Consider the following 20,705-nt stretch of genomic DNA (forward strand, 5'->3'; position numbering starts at 1 on the left):
TTTCTAAAACAATGTGAATTTCCAGGGACTTTGAAATAAAAAAAAGTCTCAAGACCCATCTGTCAGTGTGGAAATGAGCTGAGTGAGCTGTGCAGTGTGGTGAGGTGGCTCGGCCTTGGAGGCAGCCTTCCTGCCTGCTGTGCCAGCCAGACCCACGGGCATGGACGCAGGTTGAAGGGATCTGAAACAAGTAGAAACAGGTTACACACACATGGAACTGTCTTTGTTTTTAACTCCTAATAATACTTTTCATGGTAAGACATTCTAGACATCCAAACTACAGTAGCCATAAATCTTTTTCTTTTATTAGCATTTTACATACAGATGAGAAAATTACTAAAAAACTAATTTGATACTAGCTTTCAAAAAAGAAAAAAAAGGAAGGTCATACAAAGTGTTATTTTTTTATTTATATATTACAAAAGCAAAGCTTCATTCACAATATGAACTACATACCAGATATAGTTATATCAGCATTAAACTGCTTTCTGGACCCCTAAACAATATAGTGTATTTTACAACCATAATGCAAGATTTATGCATTGCATACAAAATATGTTCTTTACTTAAATCAAAGTACATATTAACGAAAAAAGTTCTAAAAAGCATACACCCTCTAAGACTAATGAAAAAGTCTTTAGCAGGGAATTTTTAATAACGATTAATTTTTTTAATAACTCATTCATTTGACAAATATTTTTACAAAACTTTAGGTGAGGTTTACTTTATACTTTAGTAGTAATTCCCTTTGTCAAACAATTCTGCAGATGAATGGTAAACATTTATTTCTAAAATGAAATAGCATTGGAAATACCCAATGGAATTTTTCAAAGTAAAAGTCTAGCCTTCACTTGAATTTCAAGAAGTTGTAGTTACATTACTACATTAGTAAAATCTGAAATAAAATTATTCCCTGTTAATCTCTTCACAGTTTCTTAAAAAAATATTAGTGGAGATAAATTATCTACCAACTTTAAAAATCTAAACTTATATGTTCACTGAACAAAAATAAATTTAGTTTCAGAACATTGCCTGTTAACGGCAAAGTACTATAAATAGTGCATGTTAAATTTTTCCTAACTCATTTCTATAAAATACTTGAAGAAAATAAAATGAGAGGAACATATTCAATCTGTAAGGGAAGATCTTAATATCTTTCCATATACAGAAATTAACTCAGGAAATTTAAATAAAGTCTAATCTTCTTAAAAGTAAAATTCTAAAAAAAGTTTCAAAGGTAGATTAGCTTCAGAAATTTTAGTGCATTTACAATTGTAACCTGTAAGCATCAACACCTTTGGGATACCAACTGTGCTCTTTAACTTAGTGGAAAATTACAATTTTTCATCCTAGTTTAATTATGAAAAAAGTCTTTTCCATATTTAAAGTGAACCTTCAAAACATTCATTTTTAATTTTAGGGGAAAATGTACTTGTCACTGTTTGACCCAGAATAGATTAATAAAGCTGGTTTTAAGGAGAGTTCTTCCATTTTTGTACTTGTGTTTGAGGCAGGGTTCTTGCTGCTTTCCAGGCTGGGTTTGAACTCCTTGGCTCTAGCCATTCTCCTGCCTCAGCCTCCTGAATAGCTTAGACTACAGGCATGCACCAACACCCTGCTTCCTCCTCTTTTTTTAATAAACATCTTCATTTTCTGTTCTGGGGTATTGCTTTTATTTGAATAAAACAGAGAAAAAAAAGCTCCCAAATGACAACCTGTTTCTTTCTGAAAATTGATAAATACCAGTCAAGTTATGCATTTGGAAAATGTTTCAGTGAAACTAACCTGGGGAGTGAGTGACTTAAGTAAGACTAAAACAACTGCAGAACTTTCAACTACAGAACTTCAGGGTCACAAGGTTTGAGAGGAGAATTACAGTTCAACAGTGCCCTTGAGACGAGCACTCAACACAAGCACTCCTTTTAATGGCTTTCAGGTATTTGAAGGAAGGGCAGAGGACTCCTGAACTTGGCACTTGGGCTTTTTTATGGCCAGATATCATCAATGTTTCTTTTTTACTTAAGAGTAGGGGTCATTGGTCATTTTTGGTTTAAAAAATGCTTATCAGGATTTTTTTTAAATAGAAGTGAATTTGTATTTTCAAGATAAGAACCAAATTAAAACAAAATTTTTGCAAAGTACAAAGAAACCAGGAGTAAGTAACAATATTTTATTGTTTGACCAAACTCTCTTCAGAGTAAGCTAGTTATTACACAATATAAAAAACAATAGCCTCCTATTCAAAATGAGTTATTCTAAATCTATTTAGCAAGTATTACTTCTATAAACAAATGCTGTGTTTAAATGTGTTTTATACCCATGTTCACACCTCTTCTCCTTCCTACTAAGGCGACAATTCACTCACAGTTTCTATATAGTACTGTCACTGTACATGAAGACTTTTACAGCTGGAATTCACAGAAACTATTTTTAAGTGGCCAACTCTGAAGAGGAGACCAGGATCTGTCTTTTGTAAATATTTCAACACATTTCCCAAGTGTTTCTATAGCCACCTTTTCTAGGCAGCTACAGGCAATAAATGGATAGAAGGCAGGAAAAGGATACTTTGGAGATTTCTCTGAAGGGCTGCATCTTAGTAGGGCAGATGACTGCCTCGCACCTCTTTGGTCATCAAAGGAATAGGAAGAGTAACAGATTCTCACTACAGTTACCAATCTCACTTGACACAAATGTCAAAATAAAACTTAAAAGGTAGACTTAGTTGAAAAGAAAGAAAATCATCCACATTCTAGTGTATTTACCTGTAGTTAAAAAAAATTGGAAGTATAAAAAAATGCAATGAAAAACTAAGACAGTTAACCAACTGGTATTTTAAATACTAAACACAATTGCCAACTTAAAAGTCTTTAGTTTCATTTCTTTTCAGAACTTTCGCCTGTATTTATAACTTTAAAAGAATGCTTTCATATAGCCCCTTGTAGGAAAAAGGATTTACTACAGTGAAAGAGCTTTATTCTTATCAGTTGAAATGAAACTGATTCAACTTTAAAATATGTGAACTAAATAATACTTCAATTAAGAGCAATTTTAAAGGCAGTTTCTCTACAAACACTGAAATACATTGTGACAGATTTTTAAGAAAAAATATCTTTTTCTGCTACTTTGAAATATGGCAGAAATAACATTTAGCTGTCATGTGTATACTGAAGTATCAAGAGTATGGAAAACCTTGACATCTTTATGGACCATAAGTAAATGTGGGAAAGGTAAATGAACACTTACATTAGGATTATGATTGTACTTCAATCCTCACATATCTTTAGATGTGAAAGGAAAAAATAGTTATAAATGTGTCCTAATTGTTCTAATAACATAAATAACCCTGACCATATTTTTTTATGAAAAAAAATAAGAAAAAGTTTTCCACCATTAAATTTACATTTTATAACGGATAAACTTTAAGTTAGCACACACCTTATTAGGGATGACCAAAAACAAAAACTCAACTACAAAGCCCCAAGAGGCCAAAGCAAGTCCATGTGACTGTTTTCAGTGTTGGTTATGTTGCCCTCTTGCAAAGTGGCAGGCAAAATCGTACTTGTTTTTACATTTGCATCCACATATATTACACTGGAAAGGATTCTCATAGCCATGACATCCCATATGAATAGTGTAAAGGATATTGTCTGCAAAGTACATGTCACAGTGCTGGCAATGGTGCAGAAGCTGAGGATCCTGGACTGGCAGCGTTGGGGCTGGAGTACTTGGCTGGCTGTTTCCTATGCTGGGAGTACTGGTGTGGGCACTGGGTTCACTGCTTGGCCCTGCCACTGGACTGTAGTTCCTCTGACTGTGTGATGGCCTTGGCTCAGGGCTTGTGGGAGAGGAGCTCTGAGGAATAGTTGCTGACACAGCAGAAACTACTGCTTGGGCAGAGGGCTGCTGAATCATGAAAGGCTTTTCATCAGGGCAGGGAACCACGTCAGGGGATGCAGGGTTTTGGTTTTCAGGTGGCAAACTGGACAACTGTCCTGCTAGGGTGGAGAGCTGATTTAATGGGTTGTCAACCATAAGTTCTTGAGGGTCTCTTGGCAGGCCACCAGTTGGTGTAGTTTTTGCCATACTTTCATAGGAGTCAGTCTGGATGTTTGGGATTTCATGGGTAAAATCATTAAGGTAGTCTGGCTTCTGAACCACCATGGAAGGTGGACTTAAGTTGATAAGTGCTCTTCTGCTATACCCCAGATTGCTTGTTTTTTTCTGTAAAACTCCCCACATTTTCTTGTTGCTCAAGGAAGACCTGGTACCTTTAATTGGTACCATTTTATGCTTGCGCCTTCGATGATGGGACAGGTTGCTTCGATCACTGCAGCGGAAGGAACACAATTCACATTTGTATGGTTTCTCTCCAGTATGGGAACGCATATGGGCTTCCAGATGACGCTCATAAGCAGATGCAAATGGGCATAAATGACATCTATGAGGCTTCTCACCTGTTTGAACAGAAAAAGTGGAAGAGAAACTGCAAGAATAGCTCATTTATGGAAAATTTCATGTCTGTCCATTCACGGGACTCAGAAATGATAAATAATTATTCAAATCCAAATAAACCTGAAAATCGAAATACAGCCTAAGGATTCATCAGCAATAATTTGCAATATACACTTAGATTCTATAATTCAATTTAGTATGAATTATGGCTTTAACAGGTATTTGGAGAAAGAAAGGAGCACTAATATTCCCTACATAATAATGATTGTCCCACCACCAGTAGGCCTTAGTTACATGTTCATCTTTGTAAATATTCATTCATAGATAATCACACATGTACACACCCTTTCCTCAAAGAAAAAAAAAATACAAGAATCTTTTCTTTTTCCTAAAAAGTCCTTATATGAAATAGAAAGCTCCAAATCTAAATGAAGCACCTGGTCAAAATGAGCTACACAACATATCTCTTCAACACTGCAAGTGCTTCTCTTCTACCTTCCTCTATTCAGTGGCACTGTATTCAGAACAATGTTAGTTAAAGCTGTTGCCCGAAGACTGCCCAGATACATAAAAGACACACTTGGAAGCTGGGCATTGGCGACTCATGTCTGTAATTCTAGCTAATCAGGAGGCTGAGATCTGAGATCATGGCTCAAAGCCAGCCTGAGCTGGAAAGTCTATGACTCTTATCTCCAATGAGCCACCAGAAAACAAGTAGTGGAGCTGTGGTTCAAAGTGGTAGAGCACTAAGTCTTGAGCAAATGAGCTCAGGAACAGTGCCAAAGCCCTGAGTTCATGCTCCACGAACAATAAAAAAGAACAAAAAATCATTTGGCTGGGTGCCAGTGGTTCACGCCTGTAATCCTAGCTACTCAGGAGGCTAAGATCTGAGGATCCTGGTTCAAAGCCAGCCCGGGCAGGAAAGTCCATGAGACTTATCTCCAATTAACCACAGGAAAACTGGAAGTGGTACTGTGGCTCAAGTGGTAGAGTGCTCACCTTGAGCTGAAGAGCTCAGGGTCAGCACCCAGGCCCAGACGTTAAGATCCATGACCAACCAAAAAAAGAAACCCACTTGGAATACAACTTGGGGTCCTATTCATCTAACAAGTTGTGAGTATCTGCTATGTACCAGATACCCTGCTAGCTCTGGGGGTACAAGATGGCCTTGCCACAATCTCTGTCCTTAGGAGGCTTCAGGCCATGGAGCACATAGGGCATCTGGTCTGATCTGGTCTTGGAGGAGGGCTGGATATAATCAGGAAGGTTTCTCAGAAGGCTGAGTAGGGTAAAATCTAGGCTTAGTAGAGTCTCCAATTGTACAGAAGCTTCCCTGTTTTTGCAGCTGAAGCATTCTCACAGAATCAAGATAATTAACAATCACTTCCCTAACCTGAGCAGCAGAAAAATGAGCAATTATGTGGAACAAGAGGAATAATGTCTGGGGAGGGACCAAGTTGACAAGGAGCCTCACTTCCTACTACTTGTATGCTGGTAAGCTGTTGCTTTGTAAAACTAGAGTAACATCCTCACTGATCCTAACCTTACCTCAATCTTCAATTGTTCACAATGAGAATTGGCCTTGCTCTCTCTGTTCCTGTTGCTACCTTAAAGAAATGGCTTCTCCAGATGTTTCTCCATTACCTGTATGAATTCTAATATGTTCAATAAGCCGTGCTGTTCCTTTGCTGGCATAGTTGCAGTACCGACACTTGAGCTTCCCATCAAAGGTCCTTTCAAACCCGTCTACTAACATTCCTGAGTTTTCATCCAGGGAAACCTCAACAGATGGGTGATCCAGTCCATTTTGATCACCATCTGGTCCAGCTATAAACAAAGTATAGAAAAAAAATTACACATCTCAGTCAATTCAATTTAGCATTTTAGTCCTAAGTAGTTGAAAAAATCTTTCATAAATTGAAAACTTACTTCCCCAGTTAAATTCATAAAATATCAGACTTTCTGAACTAATGCTCATTTTTTACAGAAAAGCAGTTTGATATTCTGAAAACTTTTAAGCAGAAGGACCTCAAATTCACACACAAATTGAACCAGTCCTCACATGCTTTTGAAGACAACATATAAGGGGACAGAAAGGGAATGGGGATTCATTCAGACTGATGGCAGTACACACAGTGACGCTCGAGGCTAGCTCCTCCGACAATCTTAGTAACCTCTAAAACCCTATTCTCTATGTATTTTAGTTTAAACGAGTTTCCAGCATTCTACTCACCTGACACATGGTCTACATACATTCAAGATTCCATTTAGGGAAACATTCTAACTACACTCATAAAGCAAATACATACTGATACCACTGAATGTTAGGAATTTCAGAACTAGAAAATGTTTAACTGTTTTCCATCTAAACAGACTGCCTCTTTGCATAAAAGAAGAAACTAAGCCAGGCGCTGGTGGCTCACGCCTGTAATCCTAGCTACTCAGGAGGCTGAGATCTGAGGATCGCGGTTCAAAGCCAGCCCGGGCAGGAGAGACCGTGAGACTCTTATCTCCAATAAACCACCAGAAAACCGGAAGTGGTGCTGTAGCTCAAGTGGTAGAGCGCTCACCTTGAGCTGAAGAGCTGAGGGACAACGCCCAGGCCCAGAGTTCAAGCCCCACAACCGACAAAAAAAAAAAAAAAAAAGAAGAAGAAGAAGAAGAAACTAAAAGGGTAGATCTCATAAGTAAGAAAAGCAACAAATGTCAGGAACAAAACCCTAGTCTCAAGTCCCAGTCCAGGGACACTAACACATTAGTGTTAGGTGCTAACAGTTTTATTCCTACAGTGACGAGGGGAAAAGAGTTCCCTCCATTCTGGGAGGATGAGGTACTGGCATGCTCCCATACAAGCCCAATTTCATGGTACCTTTCACCCTCACCACGAGGGGTGACTGCTTGGGGCAAGTCATATATCCAACATAGACCAATCTGTGTTGGTCAAGGATGACCTCCTTCCATCTATTGCTTTCCCACACCAGTGATGCCCACATTTTAATACATGAGGATTATATTTCTAACCAACTCAAAGATAATGACTGGCCCTTGTGGTCAGACCCTAGATCTGAAGGCCCTAGGCAGTCTAGATCAGAGGTCAGCAAACTTTTTCTACAGGGACAATAGTAAATATTTCAGGCTCTAACTCTATCACAACTATTCAACTCTGCTACTGTAGCAAAAAAAAAAAAAAAAAGCAGCTATAGAAAATATGCTATGAAGTGGCTCTGTGGATGAGCACTTACCTAGCACATGCAAAGGCCTTGTAGTAGTTCCCAGCACTGCGAAACCCAAAAGAAAAATAAACCCACAGGAAAAAGATGTAAACAAGTGAGCATGTATGTGTTCTAAGAACCTTTATGGACAATAAAGTTTAAAGTTTTTAATACAATTTTCATGTATCATGATATTATTCTTTTTTGTTTTCTTCAACTACTTTTAAACATAAAAACCATTCTTAGCCAGGTATAGTGGCTCACAGATACCAAGGAGGCAGAGATCGGGAGGACTTTAGCTCAAGGCTAGCCTGACAAAAAGCCTATAAGACCACCATCTCAGTCAATAAACTAGGCATGGTGGTGCATACCTGTCATCTCAGCCGCACAGAAGGCACAAGCAGAAGGAGGCCTCAGGCCAGACCCAGGCAACAAGCATGAAACTCTACCTGAAAATACAGCAAATAAAGGGCTGGGGACATACTTCAAATAGAGTACCTGTCTAGGAAACTCAAGGCCAAGTTCAAATTCAGTACAGAAAAACAAAACACACTTGGGCTTGCAGGCCATACAAAAGTAGCAGCCTAGATAAATCCATGCACAGTAGTTTGCTGACCCTGAACTAGGACAGAAATGGATTTGTCTCCAAAAAAGAAGACTTACCACCAAAGGCACATCAGATCTCTGCTTTCTTTATTCTAGTTTCTCTTCTTGCACAGGTAACCACAGTCAGCCCTTCTTCTTTTTTTTTGTAGGTTGTGGGGCTTGAACTCTGGGCCTAGGCACTGTTCCTGAGCTCTTCAGCTCAAGGCCACTGCTCTACCACTTGAGCCACAGTGCTACTTCCTGTTTTCTGGTGGTTAACTGGAGATAAGAATCTCATGGACTTTCCTGCCGGGCTGGCTTTGAACTGTGATCCTCAGATCTCAGCCTCCTGAGTAGCCAGGATTACAGGTGTGAGCCACCAGCACTCAACTTACTTCCTTCATTTTAAGAGATGAAAAACTAGTTGGGCCTCAGATCTAATCCACAACTCCTGATGGGTGAGCTCTGGGTAGAAAAGCTGATGTTTTTATCCCCTCTGGGTTCCTACAGTCTACTGTTAACAGAATCTGGAGAACAAGGAGGGGATTAGAAACCCTAACCTTCCAACAAACCATCATGCATGTTTAGATCATATGAAGTAATTCTACCTTAGCAAGTGTTCAAAAAAGAAGAAAAGATTCCACATATCTTCCAAAGGGGGAAAAAGGGTGCTCTACACTAAGGTGGAACATCAGACTCTGGGCAGCACACAAGCATGAGTACACTTATGCAAGGGAATGAGTTAATAGTATGCAGAGGAGCCCACCTCCCTGAAGAGCCTCTGCTTCTTTGTCCCCACTAACCGATCCAGAAATCATGTTCACATGGTGGGTCTGCTGAGTCAGGTATTCCTGAAAATCTTTCACAAAGTCCAAAGGCTCTGGTTTCTTTTCACCCATCTTTGCTTTTTTCGCTGAAGTTTGAAGTTCGTTATACCTAGGAGGAAATAAGAAATGGAAACTATTTTGTACCACTTAGGATATAATAAAAAACAGTATATAATAAAAAACAGCAACAAAAACTATTTTGTCTAAGACACTCTACCAAGCAACAGGAATACTGCCTTTCATACCTTAGAAGACATACACAAAATAGTGAAAAGAAAAATAGTTAATAATTTAATTGGGGTTCAGACTCAGTCGTAGCAGATAGAAAATTATAAAGACAGAAAAAAAGAAACTTTGTTTGTAATAGCTAAATGCTGGTAATGACACTATGACCCCTCCCCCAACAGTGTAACAGGCAAATCAGTTATAGCATGGTCATACAATGGGCACTTCACTAAGATACAAAAGTAAGATGAGTCTCACAATCATTGTGTGGAGGGAGAAAAGCAGACAAAGGTTCAAAGTATTAAGATTCCATTTACTTAAAACTGAAGACTGGACAAAGTTATCTCCAATGCTAGAGGCAGAATAGTCTAACTCCTGCCAGGGCAGCGGTGTCCCTAGGATGCTGGCAGCCCTCCATCTGTTCATCTTGCTGAGAATTTTATGCATGTGCTCACTCTAACAATCCACTAGCTCAAACTTAATTATTATTTTATGTGCGCACTGGTACTGGGCCTCACACTCTTGCTCAGCTTTTTCTCTTACAAGATGATCAGAGGTTTTTTGTTTGTTTTTTGTTGGTTGTGGGGCTTGAACTCTGGGCCTGAGGGCTGTCCCTCAGCTCTTCAGCTCAAGGCTAGCACTCTACCACTCTTCAGCTCAAGGCTAGCACTCTACCACTCGAGCTACAGCGCCACTTCCAGTTTTCTGGTGTTTTATTGGAGATAAGAGTTTCACGGAGTTTCCTGCCCGGGCTGGCTTTGAACTGCGATCCTCAGATCTCAGCCTCCCGAGTAGCTAGTATTACAGGAGTGAGCCACTGGCGCCCGGCCTGATCAGAGGTTTTGAAAAATTATTGCTGTCTTTTTTTCACTGCTTTCTAGAAGCTTTGATGTTACTGAAATTCTATCCTATGAATAGTCCTGGTGTTAAGAAAGGGACTTTTCTTAGACTTAAATTTCCTAGTTTATAAACGGATAAGAATACCAATTTGGGGCGGGGCAGGTGGCTCAGTGGTAGAGCGCTTGCCTTGCATGCCTGTGGCCCTGGGTTCGATTCCTCAGCACCACATAAGCAAAAAGAAAAAAAAAAAGCCGGAAGTGGCGCTGTGGCTCAAGTGGTAGTGCTAGCTTTGAGCTGAAGAGCTGAGGGACAGCACCCAGGCCCAGAGTTCAGGCCCCACGACTGGACCCCCCCCCCAAAAAAAAAAAGAATACCAACTTGTAGTGCTATCTAAGTTTTGTCCTTAAGTATATAAAGTATTGTAACTTGTATAGCATATGGTAAGCCTTCAGACAACAGTAACTGTTTTTATAAATGTTATTTTTGCAACAACAACAAAAAACAAAACCAAAAGAAACCTATACTTTGGATTAAGAAATTCCTCATTGTCCCAGTTTAAAAGATTTTTACTTTTTCAATCAGTTCAACAGCTTGGCTGGAAAATATGTTCAACCTCTCTGCCCGTTAGTTCAGTGAAACAAACACTAGCCACCTTAGTCTAACTCATATAACCTAATGTGCAGTTTCCTAAACCTGTCTCTTCCTATTTTACTTTGAGGTCACTTCCTTAAGTCACCTTGTTTTACTCTGCCTCAGCTTTCTCAATCTTTTGGATCATTGCTGGAGTGTGTGTGTGTGTGCATGTGTGTGTAAGAGTATTGAAACTTGAATCTAGGGCTTCATACTCTGTTTTCTTGTTCAAAGCTGGTGCTCTATCACTTGAGCCATCTCTCTAGTCCGGCATTTTGCTGTTAATTGGAGATGAAATCTCATGGACTTTTCTGCCTGGCTATATTTGAACAGAGATGATCCCCTAGGTCTCAACCTAGGTACAAGCCTTTGAGCAACTGAGTTGTTTTCCTGTCTTAGCATGTTCCCTTGAAAAAGTTCTCTATTATTGTATTACTTTTTGTTTTGTTGGCTACAATTGATTCTGCTCATTATCTATCCTTTAAATTTTTCCCAATGGAAAACCCTCCTGGATTGAGACAATGAACATCATGAAAATGGCAATACTGCCAAAGGCTTTGTACAAATTCAATGTAATACTCATCAATATCCAAACCTCATTCTTCAATGAAATTGAAGAAGTAATCCAAAAATTCATATGGAACAATAAAAGACCCCAAATAGCAAAAACAATCCTTAGCAGAAGGAACAGTGCTGGAGGAATATCAATACCAAAACTTCAAACTCTATTACAAAGCCATAGCAATCAAAACAGCTTGGTACTTGCACAAGAACAGACCTGAGGACCAACAATAGAACAGAAAACCCAGAAATGAACCCGCAGACCTATAGCTACCTAATCTTCAATAAGGGAGCCAAAAAAATAGGATGGAAGAAAGATAGACTCTTCAATAAATGGTGCTGGCAAAATTGGTTCAACACCTGTAGAAAACTAACGTTAGATCCTTATATATATCACCCTGCACCAGAATCAACTCCAAATGGATCAAAGACCTCGAAGTAAAAAACAGACACCCTGAAAACATTACAGGAAGGAATAGGAGAAACTCTAGGGCTCCTTGGCACAGACTGAAATTTTCTTAATAAAGACCCAGAAATACAACAAATCAAAGAAAGGTTGGACAAATGGGACTGCATGAAATTGCAGAGCTTCTGCATGGCAAAGGACATAGTTAGCAAGATCAATAGAAAGCCCACGGACTGGGAGAAGATCTTCACTAACCATACAACAAACAAGGGCCTCATAATCTAAAATATACTTAGAACTCAAAAATTAAATCCCCTGAGCTGGGAAGGTGGCTCAGTGGTAGAATGCTTGCCTCACATGCATGAGGCCCTGGATTCGACTACTCAGCACTACATAAGCAGAAAAAGCCAGAAATGGTGGTAGAGTGCTAGCCTTGAGCTGAAGAGCTGAGGGACAGCACTCAGGCCCAGAGTTCGGGCCTTACAACGACAAAAAAAAAAAAAAAAATTCCCCCCCCCAAAAAACAACCACCCCATTAATAAGTGGGCTAAAGACTTCAAGAGAGACTTCTCTGAAGAAGAAGAAGAAGAATGGCCAATAGATACATGAAGAAATGCTCCACTTCTCTGACCATACAAGAAATGCAAATCAAAACATTGAGATTTTACCTCACCCCAGTTAGAATAGCAATAATCAAGAAATCTAGTAACAACAGATGCTGGAGGGGATGTGGCCAAAAGGGAACACTACTGCACTGTTGGTGGGAGTGTAAACTTTTTCACCCACTCTGGAACGCAGTGTGGAGGTTCCTCAAAAGACTATACATAGAGCTTCCCTATGACCCAGCAACCCTACTTCTGGGCATTTACCCAAATGACCACAAACAAGGCCAGGCTAAAACTACCAGCACAAGTGTTTATTGCAGCATTATTCACCATAGATAAGATATGGAACCAACCTAGATGTCCCTCAGTAGATTAATGGATCAAGAGAGAAAAATATTTATGTGTGTGTGTATATATATATATATATATATATACACATATATATAAATGGAATTCTATACTTCCATTAGAAAGAAGGACATCGCCCCATTTGTAAGGAAATGGAAAGACTTGGAAAAAAATCACATTAAGTGAAGCAAGCCAAACCCAAAGAAACATAGGTCCCATGGTTTTCCTTATTTGCAGTAATTAGTATATGTCTAGAATAAACTTAGCAGATGAGCAGAACAGCTCAATAGTTATGGACATATGACCATATAAAATGATGCTAAGGAAAATGAACTCCAATTTATGAACATAAGAGGTTTTTCTTTCTTGTTGTTGTTTTAAATGTACTATGCGATTTTCTGTTTCTTTTGTATGTTCTTCCCCCTATGGTATATCCTCTGCTGTCACTGTATTTGATTTAGGTTCCCTGGTATTGTATTTATGTTTATTGGAATTAGGGAAGGGAAGGGGAACAACAGAATGGTGAGACAAAGGACAAGGGGGAACCAATGCAACAGCAATATACAGAAGACAAGAGGCTGGAAATGAACTGTACAACATGGGGGAAATTGGGGAGGAGGGAAAATAGAAAACTGAGGGAAGAGGGTAAACAAGGCTGACAAGAAATGTACTAATTACCTTACTTATGTTCTGAAACCCCTTTATACATCACCTTGACAATAAAAAAAAAAATTCCCAATGGTTAGAAAACATGAGCTGATCAGCTTCGATGAAAAGATAATCAAGAATAAATTACTAATTAAAAAACAAAGAGGAAATGAAAGTAAAGGGGAACTATTAGGGATGCGGGAAGGGAAAAAGAGGAGGAAAAATAAGAAATCAAAATACATTGCATGCACATGTAAAAATATAATGAAACATTTTATGTTGTAAAACCAACATTCAGTCATACACACAGAGAGAACGAGCGAGGGGAAAGAGAGAGAGAACAGACACATGTGAAAACACGGCTAGAAATTTTCTTTCTTTCTTTCCAGTATGGAGGGTTTGAACTTGGTTCATGATAAATAGGTAGGTGCTCTACTTAAGCCACGTACCGAGTCCTTTTTTTGCTTCAATTAGTCTTCAGATTTTTCTGCATGGGCCAGGTGTTAGACAGCGATTCTTCCTATCTCTGCCTCCTCCATTCTTAGGATTGCAAGTGTGCATCATCACAACCTATATTGTTTGTTGAGATGAACAATGTGCCTAGCCTGGCCTCCAATGGTAATCCTCCTGCTCACTACCTCTAAGTAGCTGGAAGTACAGCAGTACACCACCATTCCCAGCCAAGATATCATTAAATTGTAAAAAAAAAAAATAAGGTCATATCAACTGTTTGTTTTCTAATTATAAAAGCTGTAATTAAGAATGAAATTCTAGTATTCACATTCCAATTTTGTACTGCTTCTTACCAGCCAATTCATATTGAAAGACCCCAGACTCCTGGGATACTTTCGTCTGCGGGAAGGCGCCCCAGAAATTCAGACTCCAGGCCGGGAGATGCAACAAGCAAGAGGAGTTTATTTGACGTTTGCGCAAACGGTCTCTCTGCCCCGGTCAGTCAGAGAGCCCTGAGCAGCGGTTACAGGCATTTTTAAAGGCAAAATCCACAAGATTAGCATATAACACCAGATGTCCCCGGGATTGGCCCATTTAAAAGTCACTGTGTACTCCAGCAATCATTTTTACTACGCGGGGAAGTTTATAACACTCTTTGTAAAAACGATTGGCATGGGTGATTTAAAGGAGGTAGTCACTCTGAGAGTAAGAGTTAGGGGAGTTCACATAGTAACAGGCTTATGATTGATTAACATTTGGCCTAGTTTGCTGGACTTGTAACAGGCTTGTGATTGATTAACATTTGGCCTACTTTGCTGGACTTGCCAGGTGGTACTTATCTTGGGTCCTTATCTTGGGTCCCTATCTTGGGTCCCCATCTTGGGTCCCATTTAGCCACTTAGGGAATTTTCAAACAGGAACTAGAAAACACATATACCTGTTTGTTCTTTATCTATGACCACAGACCTTGTCCCGGGCCGGCATCAGGGCTCCGAGAGACTTTTTACTCAATTCCTTATTTCCAGAAGGGAGGGGGGTTAGTGCTAGGGCAAGCAAGTTCACAAAAGCGAAATCAGCAGTTAGCAATTGTAAAATGTAATTCTAATTTTTAATCTTTCAATATAAAACCTAATATAGCTGCCCCCTGAAAATGTCTGAGTGTACTTGATAGGCTTCAATAAACAATAATAAGCCTTACCAAATTTTGATTAGACACCTAACATTGCAAAACACACCAGTAAGATTGCAGGCAGAAAGCAGAAGGAAATAGTATTTTTATACCTCCATCTCAAGCTTACGAACATAAAGGAACCCAATTACAGAGGATGGCTGACATATTTTGACAATTGGGGTTATTATCACATTGTCACATTAGAAATTTCACTGTGTTCCTTGCCATAAATTGTACACTGCTTTTCAATTATGTATGATGGGCTAAAGGAAAAAAAGGATGTCAACAAAACAAGAAAGTCAACATTGTAAACATAAAGAAAAGCTCTTCTCAAATTAGAACTTCAGATATATTGAAATGGTGTTAACCTCAAACACCCTGCATGGTTTAAAATTTTGATGTAAGTTCATTTCTAAGCAACTGTGTACCACCTTCATCAAATCTATCACATATGCTCAAAGCAAAAGGCAAATCAGGCAAGGCATCTGAAGAGCTCTAGGCTAGGGAACAAACTCATAAAAATGAAAGGAACCTGGACACTGGTGGGTCATGCCTGTAATCCTAGTTACTTGGGAGGCTGGGATCAGAGGATAATGGCTCAAAGCTAGCCACGGCATGAAAGTCTGTGAGATTCTTATCTCCAGTTAACCAGCAAAAAGAAGTAAAGCTGTGGCTCAAGTCCTAGAGCACTAACCTTGAGCAGAAAAAGCTCAGGGACAGTGCCCAGTGCCTGAGTTCAAAGCCCCAGGACCAAGACACAAAAAAAGAAGAAAATTCTTTAGCTCAAAATAAAGCTTCCTACATCTGAAGTCAGTATTTCTAAGCACAATATATTTTCAACTCTGAAAATATTGTCATTAATTTTAATAATATTAGTAGTTGTAAAAAGAAAATACAGGTTTTTCTATCCAAATCATATTCCTGTCCTTATAATCAGAACTCAAAAATGAAAGTTGAATCTAAGAACTCTACATGTAGATGCTACTAAAGCACTGATGAATTAAAAACTTTGCAAATATAATAACTATGCACATTTTGTCAGTTGTAAGTAATCCAGAGATGACTTAAAGTATATAGGGGATCTGGGTTTGGCAATCTATGCCTATAATTACAGTAACTGGGAAGCTGATGTAGAAGTGCCACTCAAGACCAGTCCACACAACACAGCACCTATTAAAAAATACTAATATGGGAGGAAGTGTATAAATTGTAAGTAAATCCTACTCCATTTTATGTAAGGGACTTGAGTGTCCTCATATTTTAATATCTACAAGTCCCAGAACCAATCCCCATGGAAAACTGAGGGACAAATTTAAGAAATACTCAGCAGCCAGGCACCCATGGCTCACGTCTATAATCCTAGCTACTCCGAAGGCTGAGATCTGAGGATCACAGTTCAAAGCCAGACCAGGCAGGAAAGTCCATGAGACTCTTATCTCCAATTAACCACCAGAAAAGAGAAAGTGGCACTGTCACTCAAATGGTAGAATGCTAGCCTGAGCTGAAGAGCTCAGGAACAGTGCCTAGGCCCAGAATTCAAGCCCCATGACCAACAAAAAAAGAAGAAAAAAAAAAAAATACTCAGCAAACTAAAATTTTATTCAATGGTATCTTTCCAACTGGCCATGAACATTATACTCTGTGGAGTCTGCTGGCCAAAAAATTACTTACACAAATTGTTACTGTATAGAACTATGCCATCTGGAAAACAAATATTGAAGCATTCTCCAATACAGATTTTAATGGTATATCCAAACCAGATCTACTCTTTTTGCTGATATTGCTACAAACCAAACATGTGTCCCTAAAATGCATGTGTTGAAATCCTAACCTCCAAGATGATCTGCGCCTTTGGATAACTGGATTGTAAATGTGGCGTTCTCTGCACAAGGGTTGGTGACCATATCAAAAACAGAGCTTCCTCTCAGCTTTCTGCTATGAAGGGATATCTAGAAAGCAGGCCTTCCCTGGACACCAAATCTTCCAACGCCTTGAGCTTAAACTCCCTAGCCCCAGAACTCTAAAAATAAATATCTGTTTAAACCAGTCTGTGGCAATCTCTTAGCCTGAACTAAGACAGATATCTGACTATATCAACCAAAGAGAAAAATTATTTTCAAGCCTTATGATTAAAACACATGCAGTAGAGAAAAAAAAGGGATATCTAAGAATTAAGTGGTTTTTTGTTATTTTGTTGCCTGGCAGTAGTAGGATTTGGACTCAGGGCTTTATACTTCCTAGGCAGGACCTCTATTTACTGACTCAAAATCTCAAAAATTGTTTTTTCTTTTTCCCTTCTTTCCTTCTTTTCTATTTTCTCTCCCCTTCTCTCCTCTCTTCATTGTCTTCCCTCCCCTTCTCTCTGTTATGGTAGTACCAGAACTTGAGCTCAAGGCCTTAAGCTTCCTGGGCCTGCTACTTCAGCTTAGGCTTTATCACTTCATCCACACCTCCGGCCTAAGAAGAACAAGAAAATCTCTTTACATTCAAGAAAGTGATTTAAACTATTCTACAACTTTCCTGATCTCTCTGAAAAAAGAATTTACCCTGTATAAAGTCCTCTGGTCTGTCTTCTTCTCATATCTGAAATGTTGTTGGAAAGTATGTGCATACATGCAAACAGACATGTGTGTGATATATACACATATTCATGTATGGGCACACACACACACAACATCTCTTAATCAGGAACTAATTAGCTAAAACAAATGGTACTTAGGCTGTGAATTATAAAACAATTGCAGCAGAGGTAAGATAAGAACCAAAAAAAGGCTCTTTAACATACCCCACAAACTGTGGAAGAATTTAGTGAATAGCAGCACTTCATTTACCTGATGCTTTTTGAGAAGTGTTTAGATTGAAGAGTTACAAATGAAAGACTTACAAATGATAAGGAAGAATATTTAGCAATTAATTTACTATACAATAACAACTTGTAGGTCTGGCAGACCTATACAAAAAAAGTTTCTGGAGTCCAACAGATGTGTTTACTTCTATTACCTAATAATTATGACCAGATTTATTTCCAAGGGAATACTTACTGAGAAGGCTGACAAGTGAGGTGGGGTTTGTGTGGGCCTTCAAAAAAGAATTAGAATACAATTCTTGATTTCCTAATTATCAAAAATTCCTTGAAGGCAAAAATAAAAAAGGAACATTGTACTGAGGCTCTGAAGGAAATCCAAACACAAAAAAGTAAAACACAAATAAAACCATTTTGGAGGAAATCCAAAAGAAGAACTATGTAATCGAATCTTGCACCACCAATCAGTTCCACCTTTTTCTTTAATTACAACATTAATGAAATGTAGCACAGTCAAAATATACACTGGAGATACACCAGGGGACTCCTCCAAAAGGTTATGGAGAAAATTTCAACTGAAATCAAAGTCATACAAAGGTCTAAAACCTTATTAGCATCTTCAGGTTAAATGAACTAATAAAATGATGTGTGCCAATCTTACCATGATTAATGGCTGAAAAGATCTACGTAAAAAGATAACCAAGGAACAAAGCAAAGCAATAGCCTCAGGTCAGCAAGAGCTCCATAGGAACACCCCAAAATAACAAGCATGTGTCATTCTCATCTTGTTACTGGTGATTTCTGAAGACTATTTTTTTTCATATTTCAAAAACTTTTCCAAAGCTAAAATTTAACCTTATTATAGCAAACTTTTAACTGGGTCAGGTTTAGTACACACGAACAGCTATAGTTGTATAAAAACAATTCCCTAACCCTATATTACAGAAATACCTGTAACAATGGAAAAAACAAACCCCCAGTACACCCAACAAGTCTATCTCTGATCTCATCTTCCCTACTCTTTCATAATACAACAGTTATAGTTTGCTAGGAAACACTGGGCCAGAAAGGGAAAAGATCAAACATTTCAATTCATTGCAACCAACTTCCAAGAATATATATTAATATCTAGCTGTGTTGAAGATACAACATAAAATAAAATGAGAATTTTAAAACTGTTAGTCTAGGTGTTTCAAAATGAGGTTTAGGAAGCTGAATTGAGACTGAAAGGGAGGCTAATGGGATGGAATGGATGATGAAAAAGGGAAAGCGGGACAAATACAGTCAGAATTCTCATAGGTATGTGATAACGGAAGTGAGGAAATGTGGGGGGAAAGGGGATGGGAGAAATGGCAAATGGAAAGGCTCCCATAGCTCACAAGCCTGTAGTCCTAACTACTCAGGAGGCTGAGATCTGAGGACTGTGGATTGAAGCTGGCCTGGGTGGGTAAATCCATGAGACTCTTTTCTCCAACTATCCACAAAAAAAAAAAGAAAAGAAAAGGAGGAGGAGGAGGAGGAGGAGGAGGAGGGAGGAGGAGAAGCAGGAGCAGCAGGAGCAGCAACAGCAGCAGCAGCGAAGGTGTGTCTCAAATAGCAGAACTCAAGCATTGAGCGAAAAAGCTAAAGGACAGCACCTAGACCCTGAGTTCAAACCCCAGTACCGACTCCTCAAATGAAAGAGGGAAAAGAAGAGACGAATGGACAATGCTATTAAACTGTAACCCACTGTACAATCATTTAACTTTTAGCAAATATATGCATAATATGTATAATCATATACATATGTGTATAACACATTATACATGCATACGCACACATAACATGCACACATGTTATTATATATACGTACACATTTGTGTACCTGTATATACACGCGTGAATGTCTATGCAGAAGTTCAGATACACAAGTGTACACATGAAAGTTTCGTTTCGTTTCTTCCAAACTTTCTGAGTTTCCCAGACTTTTCCCCGCCAGGGTGCCTTTATGTCTTCCCTCACCTGTCATTCCCGTCCGGGTTCTAACTGGCACACGATGGGGTCTCTAAACGAGCCACGAGATCCCTGGAAGCTACACCCCGTTAGACTTCGCGTGCGCCCGGGAGAGACGGGCTTACACGCTGCGCGGGGCGCAGACGCCCGTCGGGCTCCAGTGCCGAGAGGTGTCGGCGGCAGCGTCCCCCCCCAATCGCCCGAGTCCCCCCGGGGCAGGGCGCGCGCGCCCCGGGGACGGACCCTGGCGGGCTCGGGAGACACAGAGCCCGGCGCCCACCCCGCAGCCGGGCGCGGCGTCGGGGCGACGTCCGCCTCAGGACCGCGAGCACCGCGCTCGGCCGACCCCGCCCCGGCGGCCCCGCGGGGACGCACACGGGGGGCGCCCCCGCCCCGCCACCTGTCACGGCCGGAGGCGGCCCCGGGCTCCGGCCCGACGGCGCGGGCGCGCAGGCGTTGCTCCCCGGGACGCCCGCGGCCACGGGCACCCCGACGCCCCCGAGCGCCCGGCCGCGCAGGCTCCGGGTCGCGACCCCGCTCGCCAACGGGCCGAGGCTCGGACGGCGCCCGTCGGCCCGCGGCGAAGCCGGTTCTGGCCTTGCTTCGGTCCGGCCTGGTCAACCGCGGCCTCGCTGTGCGACCCGGCCACGGGCTACTTACGTCCTGACAACCACTCCGAGTCACCCCCACCGCCTGGTCCAACGCCGCTGCCGCTGCAACCGCCTCGGACTTCGTCACCGTCGCAGCCGCCGCCGCCGCCATGTTTGTTGTGTCTCCGGCTCCCTTCCCGCCCCCAAGCCTTGCCCAAGTCTCGCGTGAGTAAGGCATAGGGCGCAAGCCGCGGAGAGGGTGGTATGTCTCTCCTGGGGTTCCGTAGGCGCGAGGGGGCGGGGTCTAGGCAGGAGGGGCGGGGATCCAGAGGAGAGGGGCGGGGCCCTGCTCCACCC

General features: G+C 40.5%; 1 protein-coding gene across 2 annotated transcripts; it reads right to left on the bottom strand.

Annotated features, from left to right (window-relative positions):
• Positions 1–385: 385 nt before the first annotated feature.
• Ikzf5 (IKAROS family zinc finger 5) lies at positions 386–20,616 on the bottom strand. Of its 2 annotated transcripts, XM_042701292.1 has the most exons (4): positions 20,419–20,616; positions 9,016–9,185; positions 6,097–6,279; positions 386–4,454 (listed from the first exon to the last, which is right to left on the bottom strand). In XM_042701292.1, the coding sequence occupies exons 2-4, from the start codon at positions 9,146–9,148 to the stop codon at positions 3,511–3,513; spliced, it is 1,260 nt and encodes a 419-aa protein (XP_042557226.1). In that variant the 5' UTR covers positions 9,149–9,185; positions 20,419–20,616; the 3' UTR covers positions 386–3,510. The 2 variants fall into 2 exon arrangements, with proteins under 2 accessions (XP_042557226.1, XP_042557227.1); XM_042701293.1 differs by lacking the exon at positions 20,419–20,616 and having other exon boundaries at positions 9,053–9,133.
• Positions 20,617–20,705: the final 89 nt, after the last annotated feature.

This window comes from Dipodomys spectabilis, unplaced genomic scaffold (assembly GCF_019054845.1).
Source record: "Dipodomys spectabilis isolate Male_0828 unplaced genomic scaffold, ASM1905484v1 ptg000289l, whole genome shotgun sequence".
NCBI classification, from domain to species: Eukaryota; Metazoa; Chordata; class Mammalia; order Rodentia; family Heteromyidae; genus Dipodomys; species Dipodomys spectabilis.